The 21,586-nt window shown below is 41.2% G+C and overlaps 1 protein-coding gene across 1 annotated transcript in view; it reads left to right on the top strand.

Moving 5' to 3' along the window:
* The first annotated feature begins 9,090 nt into the window (after positions 1–9,090).
* The window catches only part of enc1 (ectodermal-neural cortex 1), a 12,892-nt gene continuing 396 nt past the window's right edge, over positions 9,091–21,586 (top strand). The window contains exons 1-4 of the mRNA XM_027007956.3: positions 9,091–9,351; positions 10,818–11,117; positions 11,235–12,761; positions 18,487–21,586. The exon at positions 18,487–21,586 is cut by the window's right edge and continues 396 nt beyond it. Of these exons, the coding sequence (XP_026863757.1) occupies positions 10,824–11,117; positions 11,235–12,716 (1,776 nt within the window). The 5' untranslated portion in view covers positions 9,091–9,351; positions 10,818–10,823 and the 3' untranslated portion in view covers positions 12,717–12,761; positions 18,487–21,586. The remainder of the gene's footprint in view (positions 9,352–10,817; positions 11,118–11,234; positions 12,762–18,486) is intronic.

Raw genomic sequence — 21,586 nt, 5'->3', positions numbered from 1 at the left:
CCTCCAATCTTTGCTATGGGAATTTATTCTATCAATGGTACATTGATTTAGTACACACTTTAAACTTACATGCTATTGATTTTGTGACAAACTTGAGTTTTTAATTAAGGCACCTGGACATGAATATAACCTAAACATTTTTAAAAATGCATGCCTTTAAAATGTTTTTGGGTGAGTGATGACATGCAAACCTTTTTTTAATGATTGGTTCAGTAGTTTTCCTAAACCCAATCCTAACCATAACACATTAGAATGACAACATATCAATTTTTGCCAGAGGAATCTAGCAGTATAACTGAACCCCAGAATTCAAGAACACAGACGTTTAAATTTACTGGCTATCGCTCTTCATTCAAACTTGAGGGTGCTCACTTGAAGCTTGTTGACTACCACCTACAATGAAGTGTAACTATTATTGAGTAAGGCAGTTGTATGTCCCAGCATGGCAAACAAATGTTTATGATTGGTTAGGTCTTAAATTGAATCCCAACCCTTTGAAGAAATTGAAGAAAACAGAACGTGTGTGAGCCTAGCGCCTGATGTCCAGTGTTTGAATTGGGCAAAAACAAACAAGGGGGTGGAGGGGGGGCTGTTTCACCCGATAGAGTGCAGATGGGGAACTTTTCGGCGGGGGGAGACCATTTTTGAGAAATAGGTGGCATATAACGGCACAAGAAGTGATGTAGCTCAGTCACCACATCATTATACAAAAAAACCCAACAGCAAACACAGCTCACTTATCCCAAATAAATCTTTGTGTAAATTTAGGCAAAAAAAATTCTTATCATTTGCCTTTTTGTTTCTAAGCAAAATAGCCCTTGCTTCCATTTCTCCTGATAAGTCATGACAGGAATGACTAAGTGGCTTCAGAGTAGATACCCGCAATCACTCAGTATATATATCCACCCACAATTGCAACTTCTTTTTCCATCTGACACATACCAGCATTGGCCCAGATGAAGGAGTCATTAGTACTCTCAGTCCATTTCACCACAATGTCCATAAAGAGGCCTTAGTGGTTGCATATGACTTGCACAGTCCACACAGAGAAGCCTTTAAGGCAGATGTAGTTAGAACTCAAGAGACTGGGAGTGTGTGTGGAATCAGTGTGCCATTCACTGCGCCAACAATTCCAGGAATGCCTCCAATTGCATGAAAACATATTTTGATTTTATGCAATGCATCCCTAGTGTGTGTAATTGTTATACATGTTGGTGCATGGCACAGAAGTGCTTTAGTGACAGCATGCACACATTTGGCAGCAGCTTTGTTTAGCCTATGGATATTCCAAGAATCTGCAGAAATCCCAAGTTGTGTTACTCTAGCCTGGTTTTACTTCAAGCTACTTATTTTGTAAATGAGTAATCCGGTCATTTGATTGATTATGTCAAAACAAGCTTAGTAGCCTAATTGTAGGCATTTATAATTGTAGGCCTAATTGTAGGCATTAATACATTTATTAATGTACTGCTACTACTACTACTACTCTGGAAAATGCATTTAATTTCACTTAAATTATGCCATTTAAATGTGTACATCCACAAATTAACTGTACTTCAGTTGTGTTATATTCTTTGTTTCACATGAATGAAATGATTTAAACCCTGGAATAAAATTAAACATTATATATTTATGCTCAGAATTGAACTGAACGACCTTCATGGTGGGAGGTTGTGACATTACCCACAAAACCATGATACATACAGTTAATTTAATACTAGGACCATGTTAACTACATAACTCAAGCTAATAGCTTTGATTTTTGTTGACACTGAATGTAGCGTAAGTGATACAATTACATTTTATAAATAAATATTCATTTTCATGATTTTGTGTTTTTATATATGTAAAGGTGCTGTTGCTGTGTTTAGAACCAGCATGAACCAGCAGAAAATTGGTGGCCTCTATCCTTTTTGAAGTATAACTGCACATGCACTTCAAGTTAAGAAGCACTAAGTGAGTTACAAATGGGTTATGATACTCTTAAGTTACGACCATGTGTAAGTACTACATTAGTCACAAAGGGATTTGGAAATGCTTGTAATGCATTACAAAGCTACTTATGTGTTATGAACGTTTTGGGAAACCCATTACTATATTTTCCTATCCTCTGTTTAAGGTTATGGGCTCCATTTTCATAAACTAAGAACTTAGGCATAAGATTACAGTGCAGGAATGTACGGGTGTGGCAGAAATGTTGGGTTTATCTTAACGGACATCACATGAAGGTGCAGACAAAGAAGTTGGGTTAGATTGAATACATGATTAGCAGGCGTGCTTACACATACCACAACAATACCCGATCAGATTAACTCATCTCATCTCCTTTAAAAGTTGAACATGAGTCAGCGACAGCTCAGCAACAATTTTGTCATGTCAGCGAACCTGCACGAATGGCAGTGCAAACAAAAAAAAGAGGAAACAGACATACTTGTCAGGGAAGTACAAAGTCGCTGCCCCAAAACATATAGCTCTTATTACTGTTGCTGTATTATGATTATTATTATTATTATTATTAGTGTCAGCAATATTATTATTGTTGTTCACTGCAGTCAGAAAATTAATATTTACATAATTGTGATACAATGAATTCCTTAAATTATTTAAATGATATAATTATCCATGCATAATGACACATCAGCTGTCTGATGATAATCACAATATAATTGATATTCCTTAAAAAATGAGTTATATTTCATTGGGAACTGGGAGATATATTTTAGTGGGGGTAATGTTCATGGTCTAAATCCTGTCCTGAGAAATTGGACACGCCTGCTTGAAGTGAGAAAAATATCATGTGGCACTTGTTTTGTGCTAAGAGCAGGTCCAAGGATGCAGTAGTGTCAATGCTGTTTTAAGCCAAAATGGGCTTTTCTTTTGAAATACTGTTGCCTGGCTAATGTCACATTCGCTGTTACTCCTCTGCACCTACCATTTCACATTATTTTCTGTCCACCAAACGAATAAATACATTTGCATGTGCCATGTGAAATTAGTTAAATGGGGCATTAGGAAGATTTAATGTTGCACTCCACTTTTAAATTATATTTGTAATATTTGTAAGGTTTTTTATTTTTGGCAAAACCTTCCCAGGGCAATAGATCTAGGTACTGTATGTAATAAGTGGTATTACTCTTGTGTGAAGCATTTTGAGTTGACACAATAGGCCATAGTGTCCTGCTAGCCAAGATGAAAAACATTGTCGTGGTTACAGGAAAAGTCCTTTCTTAGTATTAGACCAGTTTAAGTGAGCCCAGAATGCGGCACCTAGAGTCCTTACAAGCACCAGAAAGTTTGACGATATTAGCCTGGTATTATCATCATTGCATTGGCTGCTCCTCAAATTCTGAAAATTCTCTACATTGCTTTGCTCCTCAGTATGCAAGTTAGGTCATCACACCTTCTTGGATCAAAAGGTGCTGATTATCTCTTACTACATAGAATTATGAAAGTCCAGCTGGAGGAAGAGCATTTTCACAAATCTCACAGCTTTGGAATAATCTTCCAGTTAGTGTCTGTGACTCAGACACAGTCCAGGTTAAAAAATGAACATGTTTAGTCAAGATTTTGGAAATGGATCTTTATATTAGGTAAATGGGTAGATCTTGGGGTTCATGCACATGTAGAATTAAGGTAAACTGAGAAATTAGTGGGGTCTTCTTGCTTCTCTCATACGTTCACACAGGTTTGTTGATGGTGAAGCAGAGGGGTCACTGATGTCTCAGGGAGACCTTCTGTCTCTCCTATTTTAGCTCAGCTGTTTTAGTTTGGCCCAAGCTCAACCCTGAAGAAAGGTCCCTGCTTTGTCTGTCATGAAAGAGACCATCACCCCTTGAAAGAGAGGGCATTGGGATATAGACTGTCACTCAGGAAGGTACATTTGTGTTCTGGCTACCATGCTGAAGACACTTTGGCATTGGCGTATGTCTGAGTATGTTTGCCATTGTGCACAACTGGATTTGAAGCTGGTATGGTCACTGGAAATGTTTAGGCTATATAATAACTACTTTTTATACCTTGTTTTGAGAACCATGTTCTCCAGATTTACTTATTTCAATTATTTGTTTCTGTGCTTGAGCCTGTGCGTGATCACGACTCCACCTGGCTGTAGTACTACCTGATATGAAGCCAGTGAAGGATCTTCTTGTAGTGCCGGTAATGTGCTTTCCCCTGCTTCATGGAGCTAGCTTCTTAATGACATATCTCATTTTTATGTGCCGTTCATTCTCTTTCTGTAGTAATTACCTGTCTTAGGTAATTCTGTCTAGTGTCACATTGAGCGGAGAGCAGGCGGACGCAAGTGCGGAGAAGAGCAAGATTTATTATGGGCAAATCCAGAGTCGTAGTCGTTATAGCAGTCCATTGTCATATTACCAACACAGAGAGCATGGGGATACATGATCAAACAAACAAAACACACAAAAGCAAACAGGGGAAACAGGCTATAACAAAGGCTAGGATAAACACAAAGGCATGGAGTACAAACTTATGGGCTTGCAAAAACAGCAAAACAACCAAACACATAAACACAATGAAGCCTAACAATGAACAGCCAAGACACAGGGAACACGGCAGGGTTTAAACATATTAATTTAACAAGGTAGAAACAAGGGACAGGTGTAAGCAATCAAACCAGGGGCGGAGAAAATGAAACTATGCACGGAACTAAAATACTAATCGGAGGGACTAATTGTGACATCTAGATGCTTGAGACACCACCTTTTAAGTAATATTTTATTAATAAAATTAAGATATCAGAGGGTAAGACCATAACTAGAAATGTGCGCACTTCCTGTGGTTAAATGGGCAGTCTATATATTGTGGTAACATTGCGATTTTGCATTTAAGTTGCATTTAAGTTTTGCATTTAATATCCAAACTCGCTACTGGTTTTGCTTTACATTTAAATTTAATCAGATTATAATACACTCACTGGCCACTTTATTAGATACACGTGCTCAATTGCTCATTATTGCAAATGTTTCATCAACCAATCACATGGCAGCAACTCAATGCTTTTAGGTATGGGCACGTGGTCAACATAATCTGCTGAAATTCGAACCATGCATCAGGAGGAAGGTAATTTAAGTCATTTTGAATGTGGCATGGTTGTTGGTGCTAGAGGGGCTAGTCTGAGTATTACAGAAACTGTTTATCTACTGGTATTTTCAGGCATAACCATCTCTTGGGTTTACAGAGAATGGTCCGAAAAAGAGAAAACATCCAGTGAGCAGCACTTCTCTGGGCGAAAATGCCTTGTTGATGCCAGAGGTGAGAGGAGAATTGACAGACAAAACAAAAACAATCGAAGTTTGTGGAAGAGCATCTCTAAATGCAGAACACGTCAAACCATGAAGCAGATAAAGCAGCAGATACAGCAGCATAAGACCACATCAGCTACCCCCCCCCCCCCCCCCCAGGAACTGAGGCTACACTTTGCACAGGCACACCAAAATCGGACAACAGAAGACTGATAAAACATTGCCAGGTCTGATGAGTCTCACTTTCTGCTGTGACATTCAGATGGAAGGGTCAGAATTTGATGTAAACAACATGAAATTATGGATCCATCCTTGCTTGAGTCAACTGTTCAGGCTGCTGCTGATGTGATGGTGTGGCATAAATTTTCTTACCACATTTTGGGCACCTTAATACCAGTTGAGCATTGTTTAAATACCGCAGCCTATTTGACTATTGCTGCTGACCATATCCATTCCTTCATGATCCTTCATGATCATCTTCTGATGGCTACACCCAGAAGGATAGCACACCATGTCACAAACCACAAATTGTCTCAAACTGGTTTCTTGAACGTGACAACGAGTTCACTTTACTCAAATGGACCACAGTTACCAGATCTCAAACCAAGACTGCACCTTTCGGAATGTGGTGAAATAGGATATTTGCATAATAGACGTGCAGCCAACAAATCTGTGACAATTGTGTAATGCCATAATTTCAGTATCTACCAAAATCTCTGAGGAATGTTTCCAGCAGCTTGTTGAATCAATGCGACAAAGAATTACAGCAGTTCTGAAGGTAAAAGGGGGTCCGACCCGGTACTAGCAAGGTGTGCAAAATAAAGTTGCCTGTGAGTGGATATCTTTAGTCTGATATTTAATAAGAGCAACGTGATTCAAAAAATCATGTGATTCCATAATTATTTATGACTTTGTTTCAGTATCACAATACGCTTGCAGCATCCTACACATCAGCCTTCTGTACCCAATTCTGATCAAGTGACGTATATGGCATCATCATTTTCCGTAAGAAAAATACTGTGCAAAACTTTAGCTGTTTTGACACTCCAAGCCAACATGCAAGCGCAAGTACTGAATCTTTTCATTTATAAGAACTCAGTGGTTATGAACAGTGGCCTAGCTGAATGACTATGGATGTAGGGTTACTTTCCCCTACCAAAGTCTCAATGTTAACCAACAAAACAGAGAACGTAAAACTGCTGCAGAAGGAAAACTGCTATAGAAGGGAACTTATATAAAAAAGCTACCTGGTGGCTCCACCCCACGGTGCCGTAGAGTGATGACAATACTCTGGTGGAGAAATGTATAGTACTGAAGTTAGTGAACAGCTAAAGTTTCAGGAGTTAATAATGAAGCAGAGCTGCTTTTAATGCAACATCTATTTTTTTTATATTGCCTATATTTGCATCAGATAAATGCATTCTAAAGGTTATTACTTTTAACTTAAATACAGCAGCAAAAAGGTCACATGTTGCAGGGCACGTGACTGTTGTCAAACTTATGGTGTGCCATAGCTGTTAAATGTAAACTTACACTTTGTAGACTGTTTGACAGGAACATGTTGTGCATATTATATTCAGGGCCTATAATAGACCTACCATAACTACAACAATTAAAGTGACCAGGACAGTTAATCATTTCTGACATGTCTGTGGAGTGGCTTTCCACTCAGACCTCAGTTGAGGTAAATAACGTATATGATTTAAAGGTGTAATTAATATATTATAACAGATTCACTGAGTATTTATAATTGTGCCATTCAGTGTTACTACAATTAATAAAAGGTCTCTGTCTTTCAGCAAAGTACTCTCTTTTTGAGTTATCTGCTGTAAAACTATATAAAAAAATGTGTTCTTAAAATGTATCCAACTATCTCAACTCTACCCTAATATATGACCAGTTGTAGCTGAGCAACAGCAAATACAAGGTCATGCTTGTGGGAACCTATTTGCAGCTAAATATGGCTTCAACCAATCCCATATAAGTGGTCATTCAATCCTATTATTACCATATGTTTTGAGTCTTGAGGTTAGAATGGACTCAGCACTTTTGTTTGACTTTCATGTTCCTACCATCTGTAAGTCTTCTTTTTACATTTATAGAAATATATCAAGAGTCTTTGCCTCTTAATTATTGCATTTATTACTTCTAAGTGAAAGCAAAAATTACAGTATGTTCAACTCAGATTCATTATCTGTTTTTAAGAAAGATGTGGACTTTCCTTTGCATTAAGCTTTTTAAAATGTTTTATTTACATTTTTCAGTCATTTTATTATACTTTTTTATTCATTTAATTATACTTTTACTTGGCTACATTTTCACATTGTATTTTATTGCATTTCACTGTATTCTTATTTTATTTACTCGATTTACTCATTGAAATTTACTTTAACCTGTTCCATACTGTTTTCTGTTTTACTTTAAACTGTGAAACACCTTCAGATGACCATCCCATGAACATGTGCTAGCTGTATAAACAATATGCATTATTATTATGGTTAACATTATCTATAGTACTGCAAATGGAAAAACATCTTGGAGGTAGTTGTTTTAATCTTTTTTTTTTCTTTTCAAAAAGTCACTAACTTGGAATATCGACCTGACATCATTTCACAGCCAATCAAAAGTGTAGTGGCAATTGTCACACTTCATCATGGTCTCTGTGCTAGTTAAATAACATTTTGTTATTTAAGATATTTACTGGCTTGTCAGTGATTTTTCACTTCAGTGTCCTTTCATAGGTATGAAAATGGAGACTATTACAGGCTCTGAAATTGATTCTCATAAAGGCGATATGTCTGAGTTCCAGAAAAGCCTCTTGCTCTTTTTCCTATTACATTACAAGAAAGACAAATAGATAAAGAAAAGCCTGGTGTCACAGAATATGACGCTTCATTCCAGGGAACAAATAATCTATAGCACATGCGCAAAGAGACCCTACCACGCACAGACAAAGACTTTGGATTCACACACACACACACACACACACACACACACACACACACACACACACACACACATGCACACATGCCAATTATTCCATATAAAACTTGCTATAGAAAGTACTTGGCAGAGAAGTGAACTCCCTCAAACTGCTGTGAGCGTTACAAGGATGTCTTTTGATGACTTTATGATGTTTTGTGCAATTTGTTTTAATAGTTTTTGCTTGTTTGTGCTTTAACACTACATGCATCATGCAGAATGTAATACAATATATGAAGTCACCCATCATTGCTTGATCAACAGAGGGCGCTATTACATTGTAAATAATCTCTTCTCTGACAGATTCAATTTATGAGCTAATTACCAATTCCTTTCTTACATGAACTAATGTGTTAATATAGGAAAGATGGGGAACTGTGCCAGATCTCTAAGACTGCTACGGCACTGTATAAAATAGTCCCTACAGTGAACCACCAGAAAATAATCTTGTCAAAGCTTCTTAAGATTGATTCTAAAGGAGCAGTTAATGGGGAATGTACTACGCAGTTTATATAAAGTAGATTTATTATCTCCTTAGCGGGCGTCTGCCATTGTTCGATCCAACTGCTCTTTTAGTGGTTATCATTCATCTTTAATGATGCCTGAATTGTGGTTGCTGAATTTTATACCTACAGAAGAATCTTCACAGATGCTTGACTGAGGTATTAGTGGAAGCACTGCTTATCTCTCCGCTTCATAAACAGTAGCCCACCTATATCCTTTTAATGAAACCATCGCATGTCTAATCGTTCGTACTTTTCTCTCTTCATTGGACTTGAACGCATCCTCCCACCCCTGCCTAAAGACAGGCGCCCCGCCTCTATTTTTCGATTAAAACTCACCCCTTCGGCCGTGGTCAGGACAGACTGGCATGCGACAAGCGACTGCGAGGATCCCGACGTGTCCAAGAACACGACTTTGGCCAAGCCAACGACAAGAGCACAAAAACTTTTTTAAGCCTTGGCAAATAGGTCCATTAGATTGCAGTTGTTCGACCAGTTTTATACGGGTGCACGAGGATTAATCCCCTAACACATCGTGGCTGTCAACGGTTTGGCATGCTGGAGCGCTAAAGCGGACAGAATTGAACTCCTGCTTTCGCACAGAGGTATATACATTTATCCAAAAATTCCAATTACGTAAATTCCTTGAACTGTCAGACATATTAGCTTTTCCCGTGGCGAAGTCTAGGCTACATTAATTGAGCTACTGTCGGGAAGCCTAAACGTAGAGCGGCCGCGTTACCTGCAAGACATGAATCAATCTTGTACTTTAAAAGAAAAGCAGCTATTTTAAATTGGAAACCTTGTTCGCTAAAAAGTTTATAGTTTGTAAATATCTGTCATTATGCGTACTTAATCTCCAGTGTGCGAATGTAGTCCAGTCTTGTGTTTTGCAAACAATGAGCTAGAACCACCGTTTAAAATGTATGGTTTCCAATGGATAAATTGCCGTTTTACATTATGAGCCATTTTATTGTCATAAAACCATTCGAGTTCTGCATCTTGTATATTGTATTTTAAAGCATGTTTAGCAAAGTTGAATTTACATTTAGACATTTAACAAAAATTCATATATTACGTAGGGTAGCCTATAACGGTCATATACTGCAATAAGCTTGGTTATTTATTTATTCCTTTGATATTGGGTAACAATTGATTTAATACGACACTACATACCTTCTCTTGTACGAGGCTGTTATAAAACTGTTGCGGAATGATTTGTATTGTGTCAGCACCGTGTTTTTTGCTCTTTCGCAGCTGTGACCAGTTTAAGTGAATTATCAGATGGCATCAGGTGCTATGTATCAACTTTGCTAGCGTCTTTAATGTATTTAGTTCGTTTACGGACTACCTTTGGGTCCGCAGAGCCATTAACGAAAACACAATTAAATCCGCCCAGAAGGGACGGTGACAGCCGGCAAGGACCAAAGGACGCGTATCGGTTACATGGAAATTACCCCTGATTGGATTTGAATGCGCGCTATATAGGCAACCAGATGGTAGCCGGTGACATTAACACACTTAATGATGACTCTGCGCTCAGTGGTCGTCTGCTTCTTGGTCTTGTCATAACTATGTAGAGTGGCTGGGATGTTTACTTTTGAAAGTTTTTTTTAATCCTCTTTTCCTTTCTTTTTTTCTCCTTTTCATCCGCCTTTGAACACCTGGTAATGATTAAACTTGCTGACATTCCTGGCGGCTAGACATCAGAGACAGATGCAGTGTTTTTTTTTTTGTGTATGTGTTTGCGGAGTGACATCATGTTCTGCTGTGTTTTCATGGTCTGACATGGCTATTTGCAGATTTTTGCTGATATTGATTATTTCATTTAATGACCCGCGACTAACCCTAAACCTACTCTGCAAGTATCTGCAAGCCAGAATGTACCATATCAGAGAATAAGCTTTTTAATTTCAAATTATTTCAAGCGTCTTTTGTTCAGTATCTTGTGTGCTCATTGAGTGAGTTTGTAAATACTAACAAAATATTCCAATCCCCCCCCCCCCCCCCCCAACTCAGCAATGAAATGATGAGAAGTCATCTATTGTAACTGTTGCTGTTCCCCTCACAGGATTCAATGAAAATGTCTGTCTGTGTCCACGAGAACCGCAAGTCACGGGCCAGCACAGGCTCCATGAACATGTACCTTTTCCACAAGTCCTCCTATGCCGACAGCGTCCTGATGCACCTGAATGCTCTGCGGCAGCAGAGGCTCTTCACCGACGTTTTACTCCACGCGGGGAGTCGTTCCTTTCCCTGCCATCGGGCCGTGCTGGCTGCCTGCAGCCGGTACTTTGAGGCCATGTTCAGTGGTGGGCTGAGAGAGAGTCAGGCTAAGGAGGTGGACTTCAGAGACTCAATACACCCAGAGGTACTGGAGATCTCATAGTTAATATGGAGATCTCATAGTTAGTAACATAATATTAACAAATGTTCAGCATCTTGAGGTTTTATCAAATTAACATTAGTGTCGCTCTCTGTCAACCAGGTGTTAGAACTTCTTTTGGATTATGCTTACTCGTCTCGTGTGGTAATCAACGAGGAGAACGCTGAGTCTCTGCTGGAGGCTGGAGACATGCTGGAATTCCAGGACATCCGTGATGCCTGTGCTGAGTTCCTGGAGAAGAACCTTCACCCGTCAAACTGCCTGGGCATGCTCCTCCTGTCTGATGCTCACCAGTGCACCCAGCTGTCCCAGCTCTCCTGGAGTATGTGCCTCAGTAACTTCCCAGCCATCTGCAAGACAGAGGAGTTCCTGCAGCTGCCCAAGGACATGGTGGTGCAGCTGCTCGCACATGAGGAGTTGGAGACGGAGGATGAGCGGTTGGTCTATGAGTCAGCACTCAACTGGGTGAACTATGACCTTGAGCGACGACATTGCCACTTGCCCGAGCTGCTGTGCACCGTACGACTTGCCCTCCTGCCTGCCATCTTCCTCATGGAGAATGTCTCCACAGAGGAGCTCATCAACGCACAGGCCAAGAGCAAGGAACTGGTGGATGAGGCCATCCGCTGCAAGCTTCGTATTCTGCAGAACGACGGCGTGGTCAATAGTCCTTGTGCCAGGCCTCGCAAGACTAGCCATGCCCTATTCCTGCTAGGTGGCCCTACATTTATGTGTGACAAGCTCTACTTGGTGGACCAGAAGGCCAAGGAAATCATCCCAAAGGCAGACATTCCCAGTCCACGGAAGGAGTTCAGTGCCTGTGCTATTGGCTGCAAAGTCTATGTGACAGGTGGCCGGGGCTCAGAGAATGGTGTGTCCAAGGACGTTTGGGTATATGATACCTTGCATGAAGAGTGGTCCAAAGCAGCTCCCATGCTGATAGCTCGATTTGGTCATGGCTCAGCTGAACTTCGTCACTGCCTCTATGTGGTTGGGGGACATACAGCTGCCACTGGTTGCCTTCCAGCATCGCCGTCTGTCTCCTTGAAACAGGTGGAGCAGTTTGACCCAGTTGCCAACAAGTGGAGCATGGTTGCACCTCTACGTGAGGGCGTCAGCAATGCAGCAGTGGTCAGTGTCAAGCTCAAGTTGTTTGCCTTTGGAGGAACGAGTGTGGCCCATGACAAGTTGCCCAAGGTGCAGTGCTACGACCCGGTGGAGAATCACTGGACTGTGCCGGCATCTTGCCCACAGCCATGGCGCTACACGGCGGCTGCTGTTTTAGGGAACCAGATCTTTGTGATGGGGGGCGACACAGAGTTCTCCGCCTGCTCAGCCTACAAGTTCAGCAGCGAGACTTACCAGTGGACTAAAGTAGGTGATGTTACGGCTAAGCGCATGAGCTGCCAAGCAGTTGCCTCGGGCAACAAACTGTACGTTGTCGGCGGTTATTTTGGAACACAGCGCTGCAAGACGCTAGACTGCTATGACCCCACATTGGATGCCTGGAACAGCATAACCACTGTACCCTATTCCCTAATCCCCACTGCCTTCGTCAGCACCTGGAAGCACCTCCCAGCCTGATGGCTCCATGCCTTCACTCCCCAAGACCTTCTTTTTTCCTGTGAGGTGGGTATACTAAACTAAAAGTGACTTGACCAGACAAATTCCACCGTAAAGATGCACTCACCCTTAAAAGTACTTTTCTAGCAAAACGATATTCATGAAACCTCCATGAAGAGGTTTTATGAAGAGAAGAAACACATTTGAAAGCATTGCTCCCAGAAACACAAGGGAATTCCAGTATATTGGTTTAATGAGGTGTGTCAAGTCACTGTCAACTAAGGTCATGAACCTGTTAACATAATCTGTTAATGGATTGTTTTTCAAGGCATAAGTTTTAGCTTCTAATAGGATAATATGCCTGTTGTCACATAACCCTGTCCTAAAAATAAATGACAGTGCAGTGATGCTCATCATTGATTTATTTTAACACTTTTTTCTTACTTGTCTGGGAGTGTTCCAGATTTTAAATATACACATTTGGCATACACATTTGGCATACACTCTTATCCAGCACAACTTGCAATTTCAATCATGCTACAGAAGTGGGCGAATGTAATGTTAGGAGTCTTGTCCAAGGACTCTTATTGATATAGCTAGGAGCACTTGCCCAAATAGTAGCTTGATCCCCAGTCCATCACAGGGGAGGCCACTACACTACAATTACAGTTCATAAAAAATAAATGAATTATTGATTTATATTCAACTGTGCTTTGTGTACCAGCTATTTCTTGATGATGCCTTCTTTGTATACAAGAAAAGATTTTCTTATTAAATCAGGACCAGACCTTTGCCTCAGTCATTTAGAGAGAAAAGGGCCATATACTTTTGAATATCAGCCAGTTTGGACAGTTTGCACATTAATTTATAGATCTGTCCTTCTGCCTTTTTAAAAATCTGTTTAGATTAGTTTCACTAGCTTCATAGTGTGTGTGTGTGTGTGTGTCCAGCCCGAGGGGAGTGGGTGGATTGTCTCTGAAATGCTGAAATGCTCACTAATGCTCACTAATAACATGCCGGAACAGTCAATGTACTATAGCTAAAATTAATTGGATTGTAATCTCTGTAGTAATTTAAATGTAGTCTCCATATGTCACTTTTGGGTGGATGTTAGGACTGCACTGAGATGATTTTGGAGAGTACAGGCTAATGTGCTGTATAGCTAATCTGAATGCTTAGGTAATTTCAGGGTTGCCTTGAACAAAGGGACCCAACAGGCCAGAATATATTCCTCAGCAGTGGTATGTGCTTTGATTCAGGATTGTGTGTGTGTGTGTGTGTGTGTGTGTCTGTGTATCTGTGTGTGTGTACTGACTGGCCAATACAGAGGCTATGCTATCAGATCTGCTTCCAGCTTTGAAAGAGCAACAGTGTGAGTGAAACAGATAGAGACAGGGGTGGAGAGGTTGAGAGAGAGAGAGAGAGGTGAGTCATATCGAAAGCTTCTCGGAGGTTGATAGAAGTCACGGAGCTGAAGATTCCTCTCTTTCTGCTATGACACACACATAGCAAAACTGGCAAGCGCTACATGCTGCATTTGAAGTTCAGGGTGTGTGCGTCGGTCATACACTGTAACAATTTCACACGGGAAATTTCGATATAGTGATTCGTGAGGTGTGTGTCTGTGTGTGTGTTTGGGAGATGTCTTCTGGGATGCCTGAATGAGTTATGGGTGTGCTGTGTGGGGCGTAGTACCAAGGGTAATTGAAACAGAATAGAAGATTTTTATTGTCCCTGAGGGGGAAATTTGTCTAAGGGTGGAGAGAGAAAGGAAGGAAAGAGGAGAAAGAATAAGAAAGGAGGCAAGGTAAAGACAACAGAAATAGAGAGAAAGAAGAGAGAGAGAGAAACAGAAGAGGTGGAATGAGGGAAAAATTAGATTAATGGTATACATGACGATACGTAGTGTGCTAGTGGAGGGTACAGTCTAGCGCCCGGGACTTGATGTGATTGGTGAATATGGTACAGCAGTGAGGGGAAGGGGATTTATAAGAGCTCTTGTATAAGGGAAAGTAAAGCATGTGATGTTTGTCTGAAACACGTATAAAGGCCAAACATTTCTTTTTTTTAAACAGCCGAATTTGCACTGGACACCTGATCAGAATTTAAAGTTTAGAAGAGCCGTCAAATGCCACGTTGTTTTGGTGTATAGGATGCCAGAGCTCATTCTAATATAATATTATAATATCTTCCAGGGAAGAAGATTTGTTAACAGTGTACATACTCAGACTCTGAAAGTGCCAAATCCATCTGCAATTAATTTAAAGGAGGGGAATCTAAAAGGAATGATGTAGGGAAACAAACAAACAAAAATTTCTTAGAAAACCTTCTCATGACATGTTCTCGGGAAGCATGCACGCAATCATATGAAGAGTATGAGGAAATGGATGCGAGAAGAAAAAATATCCCATCCTCCCATGACAGCGTGGCCTTTTTCTGTTGCACCTCGGCACTCATGACCTCCCCTGCATGGCTCATCTGATTGTGACAAAAAAGACAAAATATACACTCAAGGGCCTCCTCCATGTGCCTCGGGACCTGTGGGTTAGCCAACCTAACGAGGCTGTGCTATCCCTCCTTCCCTGGACCCCTTCACATGGGAGAGATATGAGGATACAGCTCTGTTTTTTAAACTAATAAATGATTAAATGAAGGTGGTTGGATGTGGGGGCGTGAGGGGCTGTCAGGAAAACTTACTCCATTCCTGACACCAATCCCACTTCCTGCCCTTCCACCAAGCGTTTGAACATTCATCTTTGCTTCTCAAAGGTCTCGGTGGCCAAGGCCCGCGTATGTGTGGCAGTTGAATGCCACCTACTTTGACTGGGCAGATAATTTCTTTTGTCCTTTGGGACATTCCTATGCATTTAAATGGCCATGAAGTGTTCTTAAAAGCTGTCCTCTGCTCTCCCAACCCCTCCCCTCCCCCATAAGAAGGGGATGGGAGATGGCTCACCGCTGGCCAGAAGAGTGGGAGGGGAGAGAGGAGGAAAAGGAGGATGAGAGGAGAGGGGGTGGTCTGGAAAAGGGAGGGTAAACAAAGCTTCTCTCTCGTTTTTTAACCCCTCTTTGCTGACTTTTTTTTCACACTCTTCTTCCCTTTACTATCTCTCCCACGGGAACTTCACAGACAGCCTCCCCTTCCTGCAAGGAAGAGTGGTTAATTTCTCTCTCTCTCTCTCTCTCTCTCTCTCTCTCTCTCTCTCTCTCTCTCTCACACACACACACACACACATACATAGTTCTCACAGTTTCCTTTCTTTTTTCCACTGAGAAAAGCCGAGAATCCTGATGGGCTTCCCAAAACCAGTTTGTTTGAAACAACAGCTACATACATGACAAATCCATTGCAATTAGTGTTGTTGACCTCAAGCCAGGGGGCAAAAGTCTTATATCCTTAAAATATCCATATTCCTAAAATATCATAGAGGGTCATGTGAGACCCATGTGCTTTTGGACACACTAACCAGTAAGCTTTCTGGTCTTGTTTTCCTAAGGGTAGTGTGTATTGTTAGAAAAGAACTAAATTGCAATCATTTTGAACTCCATACACGCATTTGCTTGGCGAAAATAACAAATGACTATCATATGATTGGCTCATAAGCCCACGTGCATGTGTGCGTGCGTGAGTGTGTGTGTGTGTGTGTGTGTGTGTGTGTGTGTGCGCGCGCCTGTGTGTGCAGGAGGCATGTCAGGCATGCACTGAAGGCTGCAACGAAGGGGGAGGTCATTAGCGCAAGCCAGCCCTACTCCACTGACAAGCAGCCCCATGCTGTCTTTAAGCAGGACTCATGCTCCAGGGAATGCTTTGTCTCCAGAACAAACCCTGTGGTAGCTCCACATACAATGGGTGAAAGGATCGTGGACTGGATGTATAACGGCAGGGATGGATGCATGGATGGGTGGATGAATGGGTGGGTGGGTGTGCAGTTTAGCTTTAGAGTTTAGATTCAGTTTTGGTTTTCTTCTCAGGCTTTTATAGGCATGCTTGCTAATAGCTAAAGACTAGGACTTGACCCCAGGGCTCAGCTAATTTTCACACTGACGGGAAATCATTTCTCTAACTGTTTAGTTAAAGTGTATATAAGTGTGGGATTAAGGGACAGAGAGAGAGAGAGAAACAAAGTAGCATTAAGTAACATCTGTCATTACTTCCTGCATGGCTTTTAGTCAAAGCAAGGGAGAAAGTTGAGGGTGAGACAGAGATGCTCTATGCTCTATTGTGAAAAATAATTTCAACAAAACTATTAAAATACAAAATATAATCCCAAATTGCAATGATTATAACCCAACATGAAAAATGACTGAGCTTTCTCGGAGAAGGGTACACAGTAAGCCTTGTTTCAAAATACTCACACCAACCCCTACACATGCAGACCTCTGTTTATATAATATCTTATTATTTTGTTGATGTTACTTTTATTAATGCAGATACTAATCAGCTTTTTAATATGTATTTTCTGAAACTTTCAGGATTTATTGTACCAATAATCCATCTTAACTAGAGCTTAATAATATTGTACTAATAAAGCCATCTTAACGAGAGAGAGAGAGAGAGAGAGAGAGAGAGAGAGAGAGAGACTTGATGGGAGAAGAAAGATGTGGCAAAAATACATCTTCCAAAAGAGGGAGGTGAATCAGTGATGGCTAGCTAACACCAGTCATACATCATACCCTTTTTTACTGCTCATTGTTCCAGCTAAGGCACTCAGAGAAAGATATGTGACTCAATCGCAAAGAGAGAAACAAATGATCATTTTAGCTGTCGTTAACATGACATCCTGTTGAATATTGAACTTTAAATCTATTCCTAATGAGGAACTGCTGAAACAGCACCGTAGCCACCCAAGGGCTAGCTCTCAGCATAGACAATCGGTGTTTTAGCTGTAATGTAGTAATGTAATGTAGTAATGAACTATAGTAATTTGTAGTTTTTAGTTCATGCTTCATTATTGATGGCAATTTCTCTTGCAGCTCTTAAATCTTAGCTAGGCAGTTTCCTGTTAAGACCTTTAAAAATTCTTCTCACAAGCAGTCAGCACAGGGTCACTAGACCCACTGCCTGGCCAAGCAACACAACAGCAGATTCAGTCGCGGCACGAGTATCATTAGGTGACGCTTTTGCTTTATTTGTTTATTTCTGTTCTTTTAAAATCATATTTATATTATTCTCCTACATCTGTTTCTCTATATTTTCTTATTTGTAAAACACATGATCACAGTGATTGCAGTGTAAGAAAGGTGCTATATAAATAAACCTGCCTTGACTTTTTGTGAAAGAGAAGACCAGTTTCCTAGCTGTTGTTGAGGTGACACTGTAACTAGAGTCAGCATGGTACACCATGTTGTCTATGTTTATGTGCCCGCCCCAGGGGATTTGCCCTGGGTCCTTGGTCGGACAGGTGCGGGTCTGTGACCTGTCCTTCTCCATTTGTTTGTCCTCGAGGGCGACAAGAAAAGAGGGCAACAAATGGCCAGGCTCAGGATCGCGCGTCTGGATATGATCCTACAGACTTGTTATTCTTTCTTGGAGTGCAGGACCAGACCTGAGCGTGTGTGTAGCTGTGCATGTGAAATGGAAGTGTTTCTGAAAAGGGGGTCTGCTCTACTTTGTTTATGGGTTCCTTTAGTAGAATTCTGATTGATTCAGTCTAGATGGAAGATTTCATACCTTAATAGTAAAAAAAAAACTAGCAATTTGAAAATGTGTCAAAATGTAGAAGTTCAAAAGGGCTTCAGGGTGCTCAAACTACATTGCGTTTTCTGATGTTGTTGTCTCTTCTCTTTACAGATTCCCTGTTTTCCCATTGTTATTGTCTACTGGATTCCAACTGTGAAGATTTTCACCTTCCTGTGCAATTTCATCAAAAAAAGTTTTTCTTCTATTAAAAGCTCTACTTTAACGTTTAACATGTCAAACAGTGAAGCTTTCTTTTTCCTGCTGCAAGCTAACAAATATGTGCTTCAGAGAACCTTCGGCTTTGAAACCTTTACTTTGCAACGGCAACTCATTTTTGTGGCTCCTCAGAACATTGTGGCTGCCGCGACAACTGAAGAAACCGATCTCTGCTCATTCTAAACAGACTAGTCAGCATCTAGCATGTTTGTATCATATCCATTGTGTCAGTGTGTTGTCCCTTTGTACAATGCCGAGACTAAAAATAGACTGCCCATTTGAAAACGTGGGTGGCTTTAAAGAGCAACCTGAAAAGGAGACAAACAATGCCAACATGTGATTCCGGACTTTAGGGTGGATGGCTGAGAACCTTTCCTTCTCTGGCATGCTTTTCCAGTTCTTGGTGCATCGAGAAGATGGGCTCAGTGTTGGAGAGCTGAAATGGAGAGAGTCTTCTCTGAGCAGAGAAGGCACCAACTGTCCTGTTCTGTCCCCATAAAGATTGAGAGGGGAGAGACAAACATGTTTATCATGCTTCTGTCTGTCCAGCAGTGGGCTGATGCAGCCATGTTCCCGGCAAGCAGACATCAGCAACCTGGTGTGAAACTGGATGTCAGAATGCATCCTGAGGCAAGCCACACACACCAGCTGTGTGTGTGTGTGTGTGTGTGTGTGTGCACGCGCGTTTGTGGAGAGTACCAGCATGTCCCAGCATGTTTTCCTGAGTGAGAATCCAGCTGACAATATTCATCCATTTATCTTCCAAAAACACACACAAAAAAAGCAAATAAATGAATGGAGTGAGCATGCCCGTTGTGGAATGAACGAAGAACTGAATGAGTAAGAGACAATGTCCTTTCAGCTGCACCTAATGATCTCCACACAGGAGCACAGACTGATCGTATCATTGGTGTAAAGTTAGGTTCTTCATGGGAGAACCTTAGCCTTGTTGTAAGGTGGTGATTGGTTTATTCCAGCACATATGGCCATAGTAAATGTGAAAGACAGAATGATAGAGAGGGGAAAGTGAGAGAGGGGGAGAAAGAGAGGTGAGAGTCAATCTGTCTGCTGGAGAGAATGTGGTCTCCATGGCAACAAGAACAACCTGAACTGAAAAAAAAAGTGTGTTTTAATTTTTTTCCTGAGAAAAGAAACTGTCTGTTAAAACCATTCAGTGTCTATTCAGTCTTAATTTATGGGATTTTTTTTTACAAGATTTTATTTCAATGTTCATTTGTTCAAGAGTTTTTGTATTTATTAATAATCTGCTTGCATACATATCCAGGTGTACAGAAGTTGGCAAGTGTTTGTGCTACGCATGGCCCATATTGCTCTATGTTACTTAAAAGCTGCTCTTTTGCACATATCTACATAATGCTGTTTTGGTTGTACTGGTACAGAGCTTCTAGGAGTCAGTTAATCCTTGGACCTCTAGCTCATCTGACCTAAAAGCTGGGCTGTGGGTCATTGCCTGGACAAGAATGGGAGGAATGACGTAGCAGGATCATATTACCCAGGGTGCAAAGGGGCAGTCATTGGGTTGGAACTGAAAGAGGAGGAATTGGAACTGAGGCAGGGACCCGGTCAGAAATGACTTATTTATGAAGGACCATAGTTTTTAGCAAGTCTGTTCATGCTAGCAATTTGTAATCTATAATAAGACCTTTCAGTTGTAAACAGAAATTTTCAATGGTTCTTAATGTTTAATCTCAAAGTACATTTGACACCAAAATTCAACCCATTATCCCCCCCGGACCTCCATTCCTCGGTTGTTTCAGCCTGCATTAATTCTAGTACTTTCATCAGTCTGATCCCAGAGCAATCACTAGCTAGAAATTTAAGAGCACACCACCTAAATGCCAAACTGGGATCTGCCCACCTCCTTGATGTCCCTTCTTCAACAGTCACTTTGACAGTTCTTAGAAACCTGGCATCAGTACTGAGTTGAGAGGCATCAGTTGAGAGATGTAGAGTCTGCAGCTGCTCCCAGAACAGCTGGAACTGTCATTAACCAAGACAGGTGTCACTCGCAGCAGTGTGCTCTTAATTGTTATCAGACGTCTTCGTCTAGTGGTATGCCCATTGTGCTGATCTAAGATCAGTTCTTTTCAAACCCTGAATTTTAACCATTGTAGGAGACATGTTGAAATGGCCCTCAGATCAATGATCTGTCCACTTCTGTAAGCGAAATGAAATGGAATTGACCTGCATCATATGCTCAGCAATGAGCGCAAAGATGATGCAGAAAATAATTCAATAATTCAAATAATTCTCAAAAAGACTCCAAAGGCGATGTCTACACAACAGCAGGCACCATGGTGCTTTTAAACCCCCGATGTAGTCATGCACTAGCATTCCTGACTCAGCATATAAGCTTAGGCATAAGAAGATTTTCACAAACAAAATCACATAGGGTAAAGCACTAGGAACGACAACCACTGGTATGGACTAGGTCTATGCTTTTCACCCCAGCCAGACTTTTGCTTGGGACACGTGCTGTGTTCAACAGAGGGAGGGATAACACTCTTGAAATGTAGCGTACACTGCGTGTGTGTGTGTGTGTGTGTGTGTGCAACACTGCGATTCCTCTCATGAGACTGCCCTCCAGCTAATAGCCCGTTTCCTTATGCCGAGATGTTCATGAAAACCCCAGAGCCAGGGTCTGAATGGTGTCCTGCGAGCTTCCTCGAGATAAGGCTAATGATCTTCTCAAAAGCCATGACAAACCTTTGGCTCCTTATAGAATGGACTTTGCATGTGTATTAGTGAAAATGTACATACAAATAGAACTAGACGGATAGGTAGGGAGAGAGAGAGAAAGGCAGCAGGAGGATCAAACTTCACATTCCCTCCCAGACTCTTTTCTCTTATCCCCACAACCCCCCCCCCCACCCCCACGCTTAAAGCCAGCACCTCAGGACCCTTTTTCTAGAACTTCGTACACTCAAACCTCCAGCCAATCAGATAAGCCCTTCCCGCCCCTTCCTGGGTAATG

The sequence above is a fragment of the Electrophorus electricus genome, chromosome 1 (genome assembly GCF_041902795.1).
Source record: "Electrophorus electricus isolate QZ-2024a chromosome 1, ASM4190279v1, whole genome shotgun sequence".
Classification (NCBI taxonomy): domain Eukaryota; kingdom Metazoa; phylum Chordata; class Actinopteri; order Gymnotiformes; family Gymnotidae; genus Electrophorus; species Electrophorus electricus.
Note: the sequence above shows the minus strand (reverse complement) of the source record. Positions and strands in the feature narration are given on the sequence as shown.